At 42.5% G+C, this 19,566-nt stretch overlaps 1 protein-coding gene and 1 long non-coding RNA gene across 2 annotated transcripts; one reads left to right on the top strand and one right to left on the bottom strand.

The window, feature by feature from the left end:
- Nucleotides 1–1,041: 1,041 nt before the first annotated feature.
- On the top strand, nt 1,042–8,640 carry LOC148380842 (uncharacterized). Its single transcript, XR_015854574.1, has 4 exons — nt 1,042–1,303; nt 7,827–7,915; nt 8,222–8,389; nt 8,494–8,640. It is a non-coding gene; the product is annotated as an uncharacterized LOC148380842 (long non-coding RNA).
- LOC148380843 (retinal-specific phospholipid-transporting ATPase ABCA4-like) lies at nt 2,336–18,971 on the bottom strand. The gene is made up of 51 exons (XM_088362931.1): nt 18,831–18,971; nt 18,618–18,730; nt 18,447–18,540; nt 18,245–18,386; nt 17,980–18,119; nt 17,042–17,169; nt 16,764–16,961; nt 15,554–15,643; nt 14,960–15,194; nt 14,737–14,876; nt 13,071–13,187; nt 12,794–12,991; nt 11,201–11,406; nt 10,954–11,130; nt 10,659–10,881; nt 10,079–10,300; nt 9,806–10,010; nt 9,647–9,724; nt 9,438–9,587; nt 9,120–9,297; nt 8,910–9,041; nt 8,691–8,830; nt 8,478–8,615; nt 8,234–8,415; nt 8,065–8,155; nt 7,796–8,001; nt 7,677–7,731; nt 7,519–7,599; nt 7,145–7,311; nt 6,937–7,061; nt 6,772–6,870; nt 6,368–6,557; nt 6,210–6,304; nt 6,106–6,138; nt 5,911–6,016; nt 5,753–5,827; nt 5,518–5,687; nt 5,268–5,445; nt 5,093–5,208; nt 4,866–5,013; nt 4,676–4,799; nt 4,424–4,553; nt 4,240–4,360; nt 4,098–4,160; nt 3,917–4,023; nt 3,708–3,849; nt 3,500–3,634; nt 3,325–3,428; nt 3,168–3,260; nt 2,855–3,104; nt 2,336–2,789 (listed from the first exon to the last, which is right to left on the bottom strand). Exons 2-51 carry the CDS (start codon nt 18,681–18,683, stop codon nt 2,670–2,672), a joined length of 6,903 nt encoding a protein of 2,300 aa, XP_088219057.1. The 5' UTR covers nt 18,684–18,730; nt 18,831–18,971; the 3' UTR covers nt 2,336–2,669.
- Nucleotides 18,972–19,566: the final 595 nt, after the last annotated feature.

The following is a 19,566-nucleotide window of genomic DNA, read 5'->3' on the forward strand; positions in this document are numbered from 1 at the left end:
ACAATAACAGATACTTCATGCTCGGCTCACAAACAAGAATATTGCTTGTATTATTAAAGAAAACATCTCTTTCAAATGAGAATCTCGGAGTAAATGACTATTGAGTCGAGAATAGGCATTCAATTTACAACCAGGCGATAGACTCCACCCGAATACATACTCCATCATAAATAATAGTTTGCTCGTCAAACTTCTCTCTCAGGCTAATAAATCACAACAAAAGGCAGCCATGTCCAAGCAACCTGTCACATTATGAGCATGTGAATAATATGAAAAGGCCTTTTCCATCATTCTTTGCCTTTGGGCCGTGCTGTGTTGCTTGCTTGGTGGTGAAGTCAGAAACGTATTTCTATGCTTCACTCTCTCAGGTACACTCATATTCTACTCCAGTCTGAGAACAGCAGGCTAGCTCTAGATTTTTGATTAAATATAAAATTATATTGAGCAAAAACCACCCCGCCATGCTGTATTATCTGAATGGATTCAGTTGTTCGTTTCTCAGAGTTGGCATTTTTGTACAAAACATCAGAGCGGTCACAGAAAGTAATTTTTCATTGTGTTTTTCTCGTTAACAACATGTGGAGCTGAAGGTATTTGCAGCAAGCGTGCTCATTTTTTATGCTGTCTTGTGTTAAGTTTGAGCAATTGGAGACCACAATCTCGCTTTCATCAACGACGAAATCAAAATGCAGCAGCCTCGGGCTGTCAAACCCAAAGGACCAAATTGTGCTGACATCAGCAATCAAGTCAACTTTAAATCATCTGACACCAAAGAGTTAACATTCTGTACAATGTCAATTTAATGTCAAGTAGAAGTCTCCAATTCTGAGCTATAAATCTTAAAACGATATCAAAGTCTCTATTCCATGTTTTGGTGACGGTGTGATGAAATTTGCAGAAATCCAAAAAGCGCAGTTTTTGACGGGATACTGCACTGTGGTAGTTTTTAAGATGTTTTAATGAGGACACTGAATGAAGGGAACTCATTTTAATGACTGATCATGTTACAGAGCAGCAAAAGTTAGAATTTGAAACATTGCAATAAATTGCATCAGTGAAGCTTAATGCATTTAAAATCATGTCATCTTATTTTCTCCAATGGAGGTCTCATGTTCTTCTGCTGTTCACAAACTTTAGTGCTTCTGCTGTTTTTTTTTTTTTTTTTTTTTTTGGCCAAGCAAAACAGGGCGTGTGCACGCTCCTCACCTGCTTTTCATTAAGGAGAATGAGCAACAAAAATATCAACTCAGCATGGAATACAGAGCAAATACAAAGTAGTAAAAAGAAATGAAGATCTGCACAGGTAAGCTCACTGCTCTCCATTTGGCTGCTTTGCTTTTTTTTTAGATGGATAAAAAAAAGTATACTTGATCAAAGTTCCTTTTTATATTTCATGAAATTGTCCCTCTGATACCAGTTTACCTGATGAGAAGATGGTCACCTTAATTGTACTTTTATAGGATTTAATTAGTGATGTAGTTAAACAGCCTTGGGTTATACTGAGATTTTTTATTGTAATTCATTATGCGACAGATTGACGAGCTGTTTTAGTTGTATACATCAAGAAAGGGAAATAATCATTAAAAAAAACCAAATGATACCTCCAGAAAATTCCATGTGTGCACAAATTAATTCAAGCAATATTAATTATTTAACAACCCCCGAGCACATGCAAGTGGGCAACGTGTAGAACAAAATGTAACCCGCAATACATGCAGAGCATCAAATAGCTGTATTATTTCCAATGCACCATGATAGCTCAGCTGTATAAAAAGAAAAAAAAAATATTTTTAACAGGTTGCGCTTTGAGAATATCAAAGATATGTGGTACTCCTGACCAGCACTCCTTTCCAGCAGAGGGCAGTATTATTTCACATGGAGAAAGACTGTGGCCTCATACTATTATGCATGCCTGTCAATATTGACACACAATTATTGTGGCTGTACTGTTTAGTGGTGTGGGACTGCAATGCATCATCTGTATTTTTTTTTAGTTTATTATATCTATATATATAGCGGGTCAGCAGAGTACTTAAATATTCATGCAGTGTTGCCGTAGGAAAGGAAATATCCATTCATGCAAATGTATAAATGACCGCTGTGGCTTGTCATTATCGACTCAATATAATCATCAGCAGGTCCAGATTGCAACAGTTAATAGCCATTTAAAATCTGGTGACAATTGCAACAGTTGTTTTTTATACCTGATATCAAATCTGACTCCCGGCGAAAATTTGATTTGACGCAATCACGGGGAACATTTATTGTGAAAGATAACTCTTTACATTCGCATATGGAAAGCTATTTGATCATTGCAGCAAGATTATTGAAACAATGAGATTCTGCACAAATTTATTTGTTTCTGCAATAACAAATGATGAAGCAACAATAAAATGCTAAGATTTTCCTATATGTCACAAGTGCTTGTTCCGAGAAGGCAAAAAAAAAACATCATGCTTGGCATTAGAAGGTCATAAATACAGAAACAGGATTGATGCATCTTTTAAAAAGCTTCCGCTGTCCTGAGCTATTTTTAGCTCGCAAGGCTTATAAGGTGAGCAAAAGAGCGTCTAATTGTAGGCACCTTATTGCTGCGTTCTGGAATTAATTGCAACTGCCCAAAAAGTTCTAGTAAAGCTGAACATGAAGTGGTTCGGTTAGGGCAAAGTTCATTTTCTTAATTTCTTAACTGGGGTGCCACGATCACTTTGTTGGGCCCCCGCAGCTTTTGGATGCAACACGATCGCCTCGTCCTCTCTTGACTGCTGCTTGGCGAAATTCACAAACACCTATAATAAAATAGACCCACGTTAGGTTGAAAGATTTATATTTTTCCAACCATTTTTTTTTTTACCTGATCGAGAGTTGTCTGTGATACCGAGTAGTCCTCGATGTTCAGCTTGTCTTTGTTAGCGAGGACCATCTGGAAGATTCTTGCCAGTGAGGCTGAGGCGATTTTATACTGCAGGGTGTTGTAGTGTTTTTCTCTCTGGATGCAACCAGGGAAGGTGTTCTCCATGAAGGCTTCAACCGGATTCAGATCTGGTGCGCAGCCTGCCTTGGATGCCTTTATCTTCATAGTCACCACATATCCATCGCCAAATCTGTCGGACCATGCGGTAATTTACGACTAAATTCAGCACCAGGGTCAAAAGTCAAGGACCTACTTGTATTTGAGCTGCTGAATGCTTCCCAAACATTTGAAAGATCCATTAACCATGATGGCCAAACGTGTACACAAGGCCTCACATTCCTCCATGCTGCCAAAGAATAAATATCATGAGGAAATGTGTTTACAAATTAAATACACACTTTTCCGGTTACCTGTGCGAGGTGAGAACAACAGCTCGTTTGTCTCGGATCACACTCACAATGGAGCTCCAGAGGAAGCGTCTGGAGAGCGGGTCCATACCTGTTGTGGGTTCATCCTTGTGGAATGAAACACACGTAATATACCTAAGTTGTGTATGTGAGGCGGCCATATTGTTTTGGTGCTCACCAGTAATACTAGGGCAGGGCAGCCAATCATGGCAATGGCTGTGGAGAGTTTCCTGCGGTTGCCTCCACTGTAGGTTCCCGCACTTTGGCCTGCATACTCGGACAAACCCAATTTTTGAATGGCCCACTCTGCAATCTGCACAATCGGATTTTGAGATGAACAAGCAATGTGAGGAATGATAATTGAATTATTCTGGTCCTGCAATCACCTTGCTGATCTCAACTTCTGGTACCCCGCGGAGACGAGCGTACAGATGAAGGTGTTCTCTTCCTGTTAGAAGTTCATCAATGGCGTCAAACTGTGGGCAGTATCCCATGTTCTGGTGGACATCTAGGATGTTGGTCAAAATGCTGATAGGAAAGAAAATCTGGTCAGAAATATATTCCCATTGCGACTCTTTTGGAAATCATTTCAAACCTGTGACCAGCAACTGAGGCATCTCCCGTGGTGACATCAATGTCGCCAGTTAACATCTTAAACGTCGTGGTCTTTCCTGCGCCATTTACTCCCAGGAGACCAAAACACTGGCAATGAAGCAAAAAAAAAAATATCATGGCATGAAGTGAATTGATTATTTTGTTTATTCAAGTGTACAAACCTCTCCAGGTGATACACCAACACAAATTCGATCCACTGCGGGAGTGATGGTTCCTGTGTATATCTGGTGAGGAATAGAAAACAGCCAAAGTCAGACAATTAAATATAAAAAATAGATTGGCTTTTTAAAAAAAATATCTCACCTTCGAAAGGTTGCATACGTGTAAAATGTCATTTGTTTTCCTGCTGTTGTAGACTCTCTCTCGTTCCTCAGCCACATCCAAGTCTTCATCCAGAATTGAAGGCGTTGGGCCATCTGGTACCCTGCCAATGGTATTTACCATTTCTTGGCTGAATTTGTCTTGGGGAAAAAAAATCTTATCTTACCAGTGATCCAGGAAGAAGCGATATTGACAAAAAATATTCAAGGTGAAATAGATGAATCCCTCAACTGCCATGCAGAAAAGGTTCTTCCCAATGAAGTCCCAGTCGTAGGGGTTTGGACTGTGATCCTCACCTAAGGACACATTTAGATAAGCCCCACTGAAAAAATTGTTGATAGACTTTTCTTCAGAAACTCATTTTCTCCAGCCTTATTTTGGATTTGGACCAAAAAATCTTTTTTGTACCATACATTACCAAAGCGAGTGAAGATATCAGTCACGGCTTGGTTGATGGCCATGTCGATAAGTCCTCTCCCCAAGCAGTAATGTGGAAAAATCAGTAAGACGCTCTTCAACAGCTGGTTGAACTTGTACAAAGCCTTGACAGCAACCACATTGAACGTTTAGAAGTCGGATTTTACACAAGTACGCTCATCCGTTCTTACCGTGGTGCCTTCAAAAAGATCCAGGATGAAGGTGATGGCACTGCTGTTGATGCCTATGAAGAGGTTGATACATGACAAAGACACATAGGCTGTGCTGGGGACGTTGAACATGTAGGACATCGGGTACATCATGGGGGTGACAGACCAGCTGAGAAAAACAAATGGTGGAAAGCTCTCACAACTCATATATTTATTATCTATTAATAGTCATTATCATTGACACCTACCCATAAAGTAGAAGTAGTGCAATAAGTGGCTGCAGATTGGTTGTTGAGGTGTAACACTTCTTATCAAAAAAGACAAAAATCTGCACCACCATCATTGCACTGATGGAGTAATTCACCTGTAAAAACACCAACAATTATTTATGGTGTATTTCAATGGTTTTATAATAATAGATACCATGTCCCAGAGAAAGTTGGCCATCCAGTAGATCAGCGGGCTGACACCACTGACGAACTGGAGATGTTTGGCCTGGGTGACCCGTTCCTGGATGAGATAGAGGACAAAGCTAGCCGGAACAAAAGACATGGCGAAGATGACGCAGATGGCTACCACGGCATCCACCGATGTGTTCAAGCTAGGAGTAGAAAAAAAAATCCACGTCAAAGCTCATACGACGTTGGATACGGCATAACATTTTCCTACTCACACGGTGATTTCCGATAGTTGCTCTTTGGTGAGGTTCAAGGGGTGATTGATGGCTGTGATTCCGTATTGATCCAGGGTAGCTCCTTTTGGTAAATTTGCACGCAGGATTGCATTGTTGGCCACGTTCATGAAAGACACCATGGCATGCCAGCCCTTGTTGTTGTACCATACCTGAAGGACGATTAAGTTACGATATACGTGCGAGAAAACCACGGAAAAGTACGGTGATCACTTGCCTTCACATTATTCTGCGTCTCCATGTACCTCAGGAACGTACCGATTTCTCGCAGTGTTTGTTTACAGTTGTCACCCTGCAGAAAATATATATATATATATATTAATAATGATGATAAAAACAATCCTAATACTATAATTATATAGATTATAATGACACCCCAGTAATGTTGAGCATTTGCCCCAGTTGAGCTGCTGAATCCTGGATGAACTTTGGCTGGAGATCCAAAATAGGAAGCTGCCCTCCGACTGATATTCCTCCATACCTTAAAATCACAGATTTCAGACTTCAGTTTGCTTACAAATCCAAAAGTCCAAAAGGTAACCTAGCTTTATTTAAATATAAATGAATTACCTTTGTTCATTCACCCAATATTTGCTCTTCAAGCTGAAAGAAAAAATATAGAATATTATATCTGCAGGATTTTGTAAAACCGTTTTGATTGAACACAAGGACACCTGGTTCTGATGAGACTGGGGTACGTTTTCACCAGGTAGTCCGAGATGTTCCTCCCGGTGAGATCCATGAGAACATCACCTGTTGACTGAATTCTCTGATGCACACATAGAATGACATTTAAAAAAAAACTTCAGGAGGATTGAATATTCTCGAGTACCTGTGGCGGTGGAAGACCCCCGGCTCCTTCGGGGCATGTGGGCAGCATGGTGAGTTTCCTCTCGGTGCTGCACTGACAGTCCGGAGATGGTCTGATGGAGTTCCACTTCGGCTCAGCCAACATCTCGATCACTGAGGGGTTAACCGGGAGCATCTCCCACTCTGTGGTGATGTTGTTACATGGAAAATCTCTACCGGGGGGGGGGGAATTGACCCATGTGGTTAAACAAAACAGTGAAGGGCTCGCCGTTTATAAAATCAGGTGGGATTTATGCACGGAATTAATTAAGGTTTTGTTGTTGTGTGACCACCGAGGCAGGCGATGGGAAGGCTATTACATCACAATGGTCCTCCAAAGGTCTTTAAATATCATGCGTCCACTATAAACGTGTGACATTTACTCACTGCAAAGGTTCATCCGCCATGCAGCGTGTCCCAAAACCCGGCTTGTCCAGCAACACTTCCCCGAAATTTCTCATCTGAGCATCCAATGGACGTTCATTACTGCAGAGGAGTCGCCCAAAAATATTATTCCCCAAAAAAATGATACAAACATCAAACTGGACTCACCTGAAGAAAGTGTACTGTCGGCCGTACATCCACGGACTTAGAGTCATACTTGGATATTCCCCGAACGGTGGAACGATTAGCGTAAAGGTCAGTGCCAGGAAAACAAAACTGGCTGGTAAAACAATCTAACGGACAGAGAAGATCAAAACTCAATTAACTGGGTTGGCAGTGAATCAGTTAAATGAGAAATAATGTAGCCCAATATTACCTGAGCAAAGAAGTCTTTACAAGATCGGGTGGTGTGGTGCAATCTCTTGATCAGCAGTGCAAAGAACTGTTTGACGGCCAGGCACAGACCTTTGACCTGATACGACCCTCGGCCCTCGTTACCTTCGGGACCATCACATGGATTGGCGTCCAAAGGCTCCCCTGAGTCTGGAATAGGGCGCTAAGGTTAAAAAACATCCTGAATAACATTTGCGATGGAGGCTAGTTGGCAAGCAGCAGAGGTTTGGTGACTCAGGAAGCTAAATGGTACAAGTTAAAATAACATCCTGCTTATATGAAGACGGGCTTTTTTTATTTTCATCCACTAAAGCAGCAAGCATCTGCTCAGAGGTGCAAGCCAAATGCGACTGTCACCTTCAGGTGGCTCCATGGCAATCGCCACTCTGTTGAATCCACAAAGGCTAGCTCGAGAAATCTGTTGCAATGATTTATTGTCTGAGAGAGGCAGATGACAGATTATAAGGAAAATAGATTGAAATATTACAATGGCGAGAGAAAATAAATGTTCTTACCTTGAATGCATTTCTGGTTGCTTGCATATCCATCAGCTGTGACTTTTAAGAAAATCTACAAGAAAAAAATTGTTTGTCCCAACCTCCAAAAAGTAAGCCTGCCCTGTCCTTCTTCCTACCTCCTCCAACGACGTGTCCGACACCCCAAAGCTACTGAGGCCGATGTCCTCCAGAGTTTCCTCCAGCTCCCTGAAGAGGCTTGCGTAGGCCCGTGGTTGGAAGTCATGACTGGGAAGCAGGTAGGTCATCTCTTGACCGATGGCCTCAATCAGGCGAGCCTGCGGCACGTGATGATGCACCAGGGCTGTGATGCGTTCAATGTTACCTGGAGATGCAAAACTTTCACTCTCGGCGCCATACTGTTGTCTCAGTTTAACATGGACGTTACCATCCATTTGTCTGTCCGGAGCCTCTTCTTGGTTTACTTTAAACTTCAAACACTTGGAGCACTTACAGGAGCAGTTTTCTGAACAGACGTCCTACAAGACAATGAATAAGAAGAGATAAAATGGACAGACCAAAATGAATTGTCCAATATTCCGCAGATTTCAACATACAGCTCCAAGTTGGCTGTATTTCATTTTTCGCACAAGAGTGAGGTAGAAACCGGCGCCGAAGCAATTCTTGAGAAAAATAGGGGAACCGCAGCAGTAGAGACGACCCTGAGAGATGATCGCGACCCTGTCACTCAGTAGGTCGGCCTCATCCATATGGTGGGTGGACATGATCACAGTACAACCTGGAAAAAGACACATCATGGTTTTAAATTTCTAAGCACAATTCAAATGATGACAATGTTACCTGCACGATATTTCAGCAACAGATCCCATATGGAGCGTCTGGAGTAAGGATCCACCCCAGAAGTGGGCTCATCTAGAATCACCACCTTTGCACCACCAACAAACGCCAAGGCGACTGATAGTTTCCTCTGCATACCCCCTGAATAACAATACCAACATATTTCCATGCTGTGGCAGGGAAGGAAATAAAATATAGTTCAATATCCCGACCAACCTGAGAGATTTTGTGTCAGTTCATCTCTCTTGTGAGGTAGGCCTAAATCTTGGAGCATATTCTCCACCTCTTCCTCGGCCTCCGCTATTGGACGACCTTTCAACAGTGAGTGGAACAGGATATGCTCAGCGACGGTCATACTGTAGAGGAATCACAGCGGGTAGACATTGTCATGGACCATAACATCAAAAAAAATCAAAAAATGAAGATATTACATACTACTGAAAAAGAGTGTTGTGCTGTGGGCACATTCCAAGAGACAGACGGATGGTATCCATGTCGGTACGGATGTCTTTCCCATATATGGAAGCTGTGCCTGAGGTGGGAGGAAACATACCAGTCAAGATGGACCTAGAAGATAGAGAACAAAGGGGGTTGGCTAATGAAACGTGACCCTTGTGTTGATGGTGGATTGCACCGTATATCTACATAGTGGTGGTCTTGCCAGCCCCGTTGTGCCCAAGAAAGGCAGTGATTTGATTCTCGTAGAAACTGAGGCTGAGTCCGTTCACAGCGGGTTTGGAGCGGTTGTTGAAAACTTTGACCAGGTTCTGGATACAAACACCCCTGACCAGGTCAGCAGGTTCTGCCTCGAAGAATGCCTGCCCTGAATAGTGATGACAGTGATAACAAAGGTATTGGAGGACCACAAAACAAAGAGGAAGCAAAGGGCACGATGATAACACCAGAAATGTCAAGCTAGTACAGATTTCAGATTTTGGTCAAAGAACCAAACTGATTTAGTACCATTTGCCGTCTGGTTCACATCTCGCTGGTCTCGGTGTTCACATGTACTAGTTTTGTCTGGTTTCTCCTTCTCCTCTTTCTTCAGTGGCGTCCCTTTATCCTTGAATGCTGGGTTGTCAAAGCCTTGTTTAGGCAAATCGTGTTTAGCGTCTAAAGACAAGGAGGAGGAAAATTATTAAGCGAGAAGTCTTGAATGGAAAAATGCATACCTGAAGTTGGTGTCACTGTGTTGAGCCAATAACAGGGCATGAAGGGAAAGTAAAACGGCCGGCCGATTCCATATTGGCCTGTGTTGTATTTCAAAACACAGCAACAATAAATGTCTCACGTTCACACGCATGTCTTAAACACAAACTCATCAAACTCACCAGGGAAGATGTTGTCAAGATACCAGGCAAGGACAGCATAAAGGATTGTGTCCAGGCCCATCATGCAGATAGAGGTGAGGAACGAGAACTCGTCCCCTTCCAGAGGACTAGTCTGGATGTTGTCCCACTGCAGACCATGACCTTGCTCCTCATAGCGGGAGAGGTATTCTGTCCCAAAACCAAAGGCAACTTGGGACATCAGACTCTGAGGGAGAAGATATTCAGGAATGAACTTTTACATTGAATTCAACGGTGTTGAGATGTTCTGCCTACCACCAGGATCTTCAAGTCTTTGGTGATGCGATCTTGCCAGGCGAAGCAAAGGATGTGCGGCAGATAGAGGGCGAAATAAATAATCCCGCAGCAGGCTGCTGCCAGGTTGGCCTGGTTGAAGAAGACACTGAGGAGAAAGCATTGCATGATGGTGGCTGTGGTGAAGGTGAGCAGGAAGAGGAAGAGGATGAAGGGGTTGCTGTAGTTCAGAACCCTTCCTCCCTGTAAGTCAGTCAGAAACAAGCAAGGGATCAAATTCACATGCATCATTTTATTTTCTGTTTTCCCTATTATTGCCACTAGGGGCCACTATAGTACATAATGTGTAAACTTATCGTCTGATCTTAACTGGGCACAAAAGTTAATTATTAAGTCCATTCCTTCACACCAGGTGTTGGCATTACTCCCATGATGTCATGGACTTCACTGTCAATTTGTTAATGATTTGTATATTATGTATACAATCACCGTGCCACTGTCAGTGATTCATTAAAAGGGTGACAAGGTCAAAGTATCATTTGTCACCTGCCAATCCAAGGCGGTTCACAGCGTTATCAAGCCTGAACACAAACTTTCTCACCATGATGATGACTGTGAGGAGAGCAGTGCTGGTACCCATCACGATGAAGCTGTCAATAAACCATGTAAACCAGATGACGCTATTGGAGACCCCCATGACCTTGAGGGTCTCCTTTAGACGGAGTTCCTTTTCCAGAACAATACTTTTGACGATCATGGATACAGAGTAGACCCAAGCCAGAACCATGAAGATCGGAAAGCAGCGGTTCAGTGTGAGCATGAAGCTGGACAAATGAGAAATTTCATGTGACCATCTGATTTTGTGTTGATTCATTGTGTTGTGTGCGTTCACTCACAGATCATCCACGTAACAAGGGTAGGGCATCTGCTGCAGGTAAATCCCCAACGGCCACTCTTTCCCCGTTTGAGTCCGAATGATCCCGTGTTCTATTATGTCCTGAAGATAAGCAAACCCTCCCCAAACATAGCGCAGGTCATCCATCGGATCCGCTCTGGGGCCTGGATCCCAATACCTGACAAGGACACATTATTAATCTCTATCATAATATACAAAAGTAAGATATTATTATCCTTCATTCTAACCTGTCTTTGACTTTATTGGTACGCTCCACAGCATCAATATCCATACGGATCTTGAACTTGACATGAGCTGGGACTTTGGCGCTCCAAGGATGCATGTTAACAAAGATAAGACCCGCCCAAAACTTGCCATCCTCAAGTAGATCCAAGGCCCGATAAGTTAGGGTGTCCTCGTTGGGTAGGGCGACAAATTTATCAAGTATCACACACTGAAGGAGAAGGGATGAGAATTGGAGGAGAAAAAGGAAAGTCTTAATTTACAAGGGATCAACAGACAAGGAACATTTTATCTGTCCAAATGACACATCCGTGTGATTTGCTAGCAACTACCGTATTTTCTGGACTATAAGGCGCACTGAACTATAAGGCGCACCTTCAATGAATGGCCCATTTTAAAAGTTTGTCCTTATAGAAGGCGCACCGCACTATAAGGCGCACCATTAATGCATCATGTCAGATTTTTAATCTAAATCAAATCATTCTCCATTTTATCTTTTTTTATTTCAACTTCAGATGCAACAAATTACTTTATAATCACAAAATAACGATCCATAGTCTTTCTGATTCATGATTCATAGTCTTCAGCGGGGCACTTATCATTTCTTTCAAGACACAATGCTTCGGGCGAGTTTCTATTTAGGAATTTGGTCCATATATAAGGTGCACCGGACTATTAGGCGTGCCTTATAGTCCGAAAAATACGGTAAATGTCAAAATGTCAATAAACACTATCTACAAAGTTCCCCTTGCATTCAACATATGCAACAAGTAACTGCCATTCTAAATACCATGCTGCCAAAGTATGCTCCACATCAACAGTACAGAGCCAGTGTGTTGCGTGATTCGCATGCATGCCACCAACGTGCAAGCGGCCAAGCACCCACCGTCATTGTAGTTGCCCTATAAAAGATGGCGGGTGAAGTGACAGCTGTGTCTAATCAGCCCGAGGCGTTTCCACTCTCCCTGTCACACTCAAGTGCTGTAAGCTTTAACTTGGACAAAAAGAAAGAGCACTAGCCATCCACCCAACCGTGCCCCCCGTGTCACCCCCCAGTGGGATAGACCCCCTCATCCCGATAAGCCCTTTTGGGGGGAAAAAGGCTGATTTGGACTTTGTTTTAAATATATTGGCCCACTTAGCTATGGAGGGCGATGCTTTGTTTTATTTTTTTGGAAAGGGCTTCCACTCCATTCCATCAGCAGTTAACAGAAGCGAGTCGACAGCTCGTCTGGCTCTCGTCCCACCTGGGGGTTGCCAAGTTTTGAAGATGGAGAACAAATTGCTGTATGAAAAGACAACCTATCCAAATGCTCACATCACGTCAAACAGCGGCTAATGAAAACAACAAGTGACGGACTTGGATTATTCAATGAATGGGTCGGTCCAAGAATGTGACAGTTCAGGTGAATTGTAGTGTCAGGAGTTCAAATAGGTAGGCGGGGACCAAAACAAATGATCCTGACACCGAATTTTCATTTGGAAACCCGGCTTAACCCACGTATCCCTTTAAGGGTTTTTTTTGTACCTCCAGGAATGCTAAAATGCAACAAAGGTTTCTAAGATACAGTGCAAAAAATATTTCAGAATGTCCTCACATCTCCGTACTGATTGAGCATCTGAATGACACGGTCGGTGAGGTTGAAAACATCCCGCCAGTCAAAATCAGGCATGCTGTCAAGCCGTTCCTCCGGTGGACCATTGTGGAGGAAGTTGAGGATATGTCTGGTGGAGAACGGAGCCTCCTCAAGACTACGGTCAATGAAATCCATCACTGACGGATTTCGAAAAGTGTCCTGAAAAGGAAACCGTACAATGTCATTGCAATTACAGTTTTGGTCATAGCTGGCACAAATTATCAGGTGGGTGTCATACCCGTATCATTTTGACTTGCACTCCATCTTGGAAGAAAGCCCAGATCTGTGGAGCCAGTTCCTCCCAGGCCTTTCCCATGGTCTTTATCCTTTGCAGTTCTTCAAAAGTACTGTTGGCCTACAAGAGAGATGCGAATCAATAAAACACAAAGTGTGTATTCTATACGTTCATATACAAGACGTGCAAACTCGCACGTTCTTCTCTGAAGCATTCACAAAATTCCCACACCGACCCCTCTCCCCAAACAGGCTTTACAAAGACAACACACACATTCTCACACAAAGAATTTCCGCCAGGCACGAGCTTCAGATAACCACATCGACTATGCGACAACCTGTGCCAAAACGTCAAATATTTACCGCAAGCTTATCGTTCAAATCCCCAAATGTGTCACTACAGTGTTTTGTGTGTGAACGGCTAACGCCGCTCGCCACTCTTTAGCGTTCACTCATGCGCAGCAGGGGGGGTGAACGTGCGTGCTCAAGAGTACACCCAATTAAACGCCTTCCTCTTCTGTGTGTCTGATTTTGGGTGACAATAGGGACAATGGGGCCGGGGTGACAATGGGGGCCGTTGGTCCAATGCTCCGGACTAGTGAATCTTAGTCAGGTTCCCACAAGTGAGCTTCCTCCTTCCTGAGGTAGTTTAAAACAGAAGACACAAGCAGGAGATGGATTGAGGGGGTTCCCTAAAGTCACTTCTTGCAAGTATGGGTCAAACAAGTGAGGTCCTTCCTGCATATTTTGAAGCAAAAATCTATTTGCTTTGATTTTAAATCATCCTCTGCCAACCCAGTTAATATCTTTGACATCTATAATTGTCAATGGTACTGAATGAGGGTGTGTTAAACTTTTGAGTGGTTGGCCTCACGCAACGCTGAGGTGTTGTTGACATCAAATACTTCAAGTACGTGTTTCTATTCTGTGTGGTATGTCAGTACCAAACTTCAAATGAGCCTTCTCGAGTTCAGCCAATGGGTGAAAGCCGCTGATATAAGCCCACTTAAAGTAAATTCCTCTGTTATAGCATTTACGTAAGAGGAAACCATTCATCAGTTGTATTTGTTAAGCTGTTGCGTAACAGTCTGCATGCGGAATTCGTGCCACTTTTCAAATAGTCCTTTGTATTATTTTGTTCCAATGTGATAAGTTTGTTTTTCCTTTTGAATCCGTCAAGACGAAAATAGCAGAGTGGAATTAACGCCGCGAAGAAGCCAAGTTTGTGATCAAAATAATTGTACCTTTTATCATTCCACACAAATGATAAAATTATTAATATTGTTTTTGGTCCAACTAACTTTTTCGGCCAATGAGTGTAGGAAGAGGAAAACAAACGGGGGTCACGAAAGGTCAATGACACCTTCTTTTAAAGTACCATGTTTACCAAGACTAGAAAAGCCGTGGCGCCGATCGGCTTGTGTTCAGCCATTGCAACCGAGCCATCCATGACCACCTCCACCCCCTGAGGGGCTTTGACCAACAAGTATCTACATCTCCATACAAAAGCTGGGACAAGACATGAGGAAAGCTGATCCCCTTTTGAAAGGGGCAAGGCATTGTTCCCTGCAGCATGCTTGCCCTGCTCAACAGAAAATCAAAGCAGGTAGTCAAGCGATGGAAAGTCTTTCCACTCTGCTTGCATTCTCATCGTAGTTGAAGACACTTACATTTTTAATGATCATTCTGACAGCAGGCGAGTCAGGAGCGTAAAGGATTTTCCCCATCAACATGGGCTTCAGGGAGTTCCATACGATCCTGGTAGCAGGGTTGGATTCCAGTTCGCTTATCATATCATTGCAGAAAGGAGCTGCGGGGCGAAAATTATCCAAACCCTGCATTCCAATGTGATTATGAAATCAGGTGTGGAGCTAACTGTTGGTAGCTACTCACTGGTGTTGTCGTCGTAAGTGTGCTGGCTTGGTCTTCTGCCGTTGCTGATGCCAAGAAACGCTTTGTAGTTGTTGTCCTCGTACCAGTTGAAGGAGGCCACTCGGGAGAAAGCGCCTTCAGTGTAGCCGCAAACGAGGCTGGAAGCAGCCGTCATCACCTGCCTGAAGGTGGGATCGGTCTGGAAGAGAGGGGTCATGACCTGGAAGAGCTCTTGTGTGCTGCTTCGGTGGAATAACTGAGGAGGTTGATTAGAAAGAAAAAAAAAGACGGAATGGTCAGAGCAGAGAATAAGGCTTATCACAAATTATTAATTGATGGGGGCATTTCCATAGGTACAATGTAGATCAAATGCTAAATGCTAAAAAATAGTTTTATGATGCTATTAGTGTTACTGTGTGTTTTGGAGGTGGAACCTAATCTTGATTTAACCATCCTCATATTCACTGTTATAGCTAAGCTCCTCCCATCACCACCACATTTGTGTTTGCGTAAAAACCAAGGCAAACGGAAGCAACCGTTTCCTGCCGACTTAAAAATAGAAAGCCAGTGAACTTTTGAATGGGGCTCAACAGGAACGCACGAGTCCACTATTACCTCCCGTAGTTTGTCCGAGGCGGCGGACGCCACCTGGACCCAAAAGTGAATGTCGATGCCTTCGGAGTTACCATCCAAAACTTGAGGAAGCTTGAGAAAGGAACACAAATGACATTACAATATCATCAAAATATTCTATAGTAACACTTGCATCTGGTTTAAATATTTTAATGACTTGGGAGGATCCTGATTCTAAGTATGGGACCGACATGCTTGAGAGCTTGCATACAATAGACTGAAGGTACAGGAAGTAGGCCAAGGCTGAGACAAAGACCAGAGGAGACATCCTTCCTTTGCGACATATCTCTCCATCTCAGCATACGTGCGTAAGAGAGTAGTTTGACTACTAGTGGTCTCGCTTAACTCCAGACTGCAGAGGAATGAAGAAGCCGTCGGCCGTATTGTCTACCAGAGGCGGCTTTTAATCATCAAGGAGGGAGTGTTGCGTCTAAGCTAATTAGTGCAAGAGGGCGAGTCTGACAGCTCCACTAATGCCGTTTCACAGGTTTTGTACACATGCGTAACTATTTCAAGTATGTTGGCCTGGCAAGAACGCACTTTTTATCTCGTATTTCCCGCCCTGTTGATTCGTGGAAATTATTGCATCCTTTGATCTAAACTAGGTCAGTAAGTGCGTGACCTCTGACCTTTTAAGATGACTTCACTAGTATTTTTTTTTTGACCTATGACCAAATTTCTGGACTTTTTTTTCACACTTCTAATGATGTAATGGAAAACATTCTGTGCAGGCTCACATTTATGTAAAATGTCAGATGAATGAATTGATAATCGAGTAATTAGTTATTCTTGGGCAAAAAGCTACGTGTGATCTGTTTTTTGTTCAATCTGGCTTCCATCCTGCTTTTTTGGTTTGTTTTGTTTTGTTGAGAAGATAGAAGATAAATTGGGGTTCATCCCAGCACAGCTTAATGAGGTCTTTCTCTATTCATCGGCTTGGACAAACCTCGCAGCTGTTGGTTTATTAAATTAAAATGATTAATAATGGCAGTTATATAAACAGTCACACAATAGTTGAATTGACGCTTTGTTTATCAAGCTTGGCTAACTCACAAAAAATGTATCTGAAGCCTTGACTTCCATTTAAAACCAACATTCTGACATTTATTCCATGAAATTATTATTTTTAAATAATTGTTGATGATGAAAGCAGATCTAATGAAAAAAAAAAGATTTTAAAAGTTGCACTGACCACTCGGAAGAGCTTGAAAAAGTCAATGTTGGCATAGAACTTCTCCTCGATGACCTGTAGCCGCTCTGCGGTGAGGATACACATAGCGTTGCGGACGGCGAGAAGTCCTCTGTGATTCGGGAAAATAAGGAATCGCTCCAAGAGATCCGAGCTGCAGGCAATGTCCTTTAAATGCAGGTTTGGAGCTCCAAAGGCAAACTGTGGAAATTAGGCATAATGGTCAACAATTAAATATTGATTTGAGAGATCCCCAGGCCCACTTGTGGAATGTAATGAACCTGTTCGGGCCTGATTTTGGCTGTGACAAGTTGATTAACCACCGATTCGGTTAGTGGCACATCTCTCAGAAGGTATGACGTCAGAGTCTCATCATCCTTAAGGATTGTCTCGACTTGTAGTCCTCGGCCTGCAAGCGAGAATAAAAATCATTCAGTTTTGACTAGGCTTGCAAAATTCTAGACTTTTGTAAAGGTGTGCAAAGAGATTTTCGATTTTTCCAAGATTTGTTGCCCGTATTTCCACTTGTAGGAATTGTGAATATTTATCAGCATTTTTTGGAGACTTTTTTGGGTTTGTAAAAAAAATGCTTTTGTTTTGTGGATCCTCTGAGTAATCCTTGCCCCCCCCCAACCACCCAAGGAAAAAATCCTAGCGCCGCCACTGCCTGGTATGCTCTAATGTTCTCTCCCGAGGGCTCATGGGAACTGTACTCCCCGTGAAATGTGGCCTCCTATTTTCTTTTAGGTCTGTTGAATGTTACACCATGAGAGTAGTCTGACATAACCATTGCATCTTTTTCCCTATCCCATCGTTAAGATTTGTACTAAAAATACACACGCCGGCTTGCATAGTGTTCCTGTTTATACAAAACAATATTGTTGGCATGGTGTCCCGTGAGATGGAAACTGTGGTTTTATTGTGCCTCATGAGGACACTAGTTGGGGCCCGTGAAACGCTTTCCCACCAAATAAACATCGGGCCACCAGCAAAAGTAAGCAGCTTACATTACGCATCTTTCTTGAAGCCTTGCGCTGTAATCCTGTTACATAAAGATACGCATAGTCTGATGGTTAAAAAAGTTGAAGCGAAGATATTCAAACTGCTGTCAAAAATGTAGAATATGAATTGTCACTTCATTAGGGACACCAGCACGATCAAATGTAACATTATTATAAAAAATATATATATATATCTGGCTGTGATTTAGAGAACTGACCTGAGACTTTATCAGGACGGGTACGCAATGTGTCCATGAAGTTACTCATGGCTTTCACTTCAGACCAAAGTCGTCCCATGGGTAGAAGCTTGGGATCATTAAAAAGAAGCTCCTGGACATCTGAGTAGAAGCGTGCCAATCTGGAAAAATGAGTTATCACACATTTGTCATGCTTCATTATTTTTGTGTGTGTAATATAAAAACACAACTAATATTTATTTGAGGATTAAATCCCAAGTCCAACAAACATCAGGACAAAACTCACATTGAGTTGTTGTAGTTGGACACCAAGCCAGGTGATTCACCACGGGTAGGGTACTGGAAACAAGGGTTGTTGGCGTTACAGAAGATTCCCTGGATCCATGGTAAGACCCCCGCAGAGGGCATGGCCTTATTGGGGAAGTGGCCTGAGGAAGACGAGATATATTCAAAATACGTCCAATGGTAAATTAAAAAGCTCATCTTACATTCATGCTGACGGTAGAGCGGATTCACTCTTCGTAGCCAAACGAGCCCAATGAACAAGATAACAGGCCACATGATTTCCATGAAGAAACGCATCTAGTTGAAAAAAAAAAGCTTCTCAGCATGCTTAGTGATTAAATGCAGTGTGCAAATGATAGATGAAAGGATTTTACCCTCTGCCTCCTGCGGACGGTCCAATTCTTCCACAGCAGGAGTCTGACCTGCGTTCCTGCCCCCATGACTTTTCCGTTTCACCCCCAAAAGGGGGTCGTGATAGTAAACAGGCCTGTACCCAACCAAATGTACTCGAATGGATCTCGCATACAGAAGACACTTTTGAAATGAGCCCTCTAAAATAGTCAAGCATAAATAAATGGAGCACCTACCTCAGATGAATGCTTGCCCTCGTGATGGATATCTAATGAATAGCACATAACACGGCATATTCCACCGAATGTGCTACGGGATTGCTAACGCAGCTAATTTGTAAACCTTGTGAATAGTTAAGCAGATTGATTTAATCTCCTTTCTCGGCAGTCAACATCTCACTTGCAAGTGTGGAGGCTGCTAATCCTGACCACTAGCCACCCTGGATTTTATTCGAAGGGAGTTGTGAGAATATGATGAGGAATTAAGATGAAATTGTAGATATTCAGAGAGGGAATAAATAAAGCCAAGTTCCTCGTTAGGTAAAAAAAATCCAGAGCATAGGTTAATCACAGCAGAAACTTGGTGGGAAGTTTTGTTGGACTCTTTGTATGATTTGAGAGGCTATTATTAAAATGATGTTAAGTATCATCCCTTTCTTTTTATGTCTTAATTGTTTTAATTAGTTCTTTAGAACATGCAGTGCCTTGGCAAGATTAATCACAGACTTGTTTTATTGGCTGTTTTTTTTTTTACCTGCACTTAGCAACAAAAGAAAAGAAAAAACACGGGGAAGCGTGTAATGATGTCCGAACATTTCACGTTTAGTGGGTGAACTGAGTTCATGTTTTGGGTTAAAGAAAAAAAAAAGAAAACCATGGTTGAAAGTTGCGAGACATTTTAATAACTTACAAAATATGCTTGTTCGAATGTACCTGTCTTTTTTTTTTTTTACATTAAATCATTTGATCATTC

The sequence above is a fragment of the Syngnathus floridae genome, chromosome 20 (assembly GCF_059516105.1).
Source record: "Syngnathus floridae isolate MCC-2025c chromosome 20, RoL_Sflo_1.0, whole genome shotgun sequence".
Classification (NCBI taxonomy): Eukaryota; Metazoa; Chordata; class Actinopteri; order Syngnathiformes; family Syngnathidae; genus Syngnathus; species Syngnathus floridae.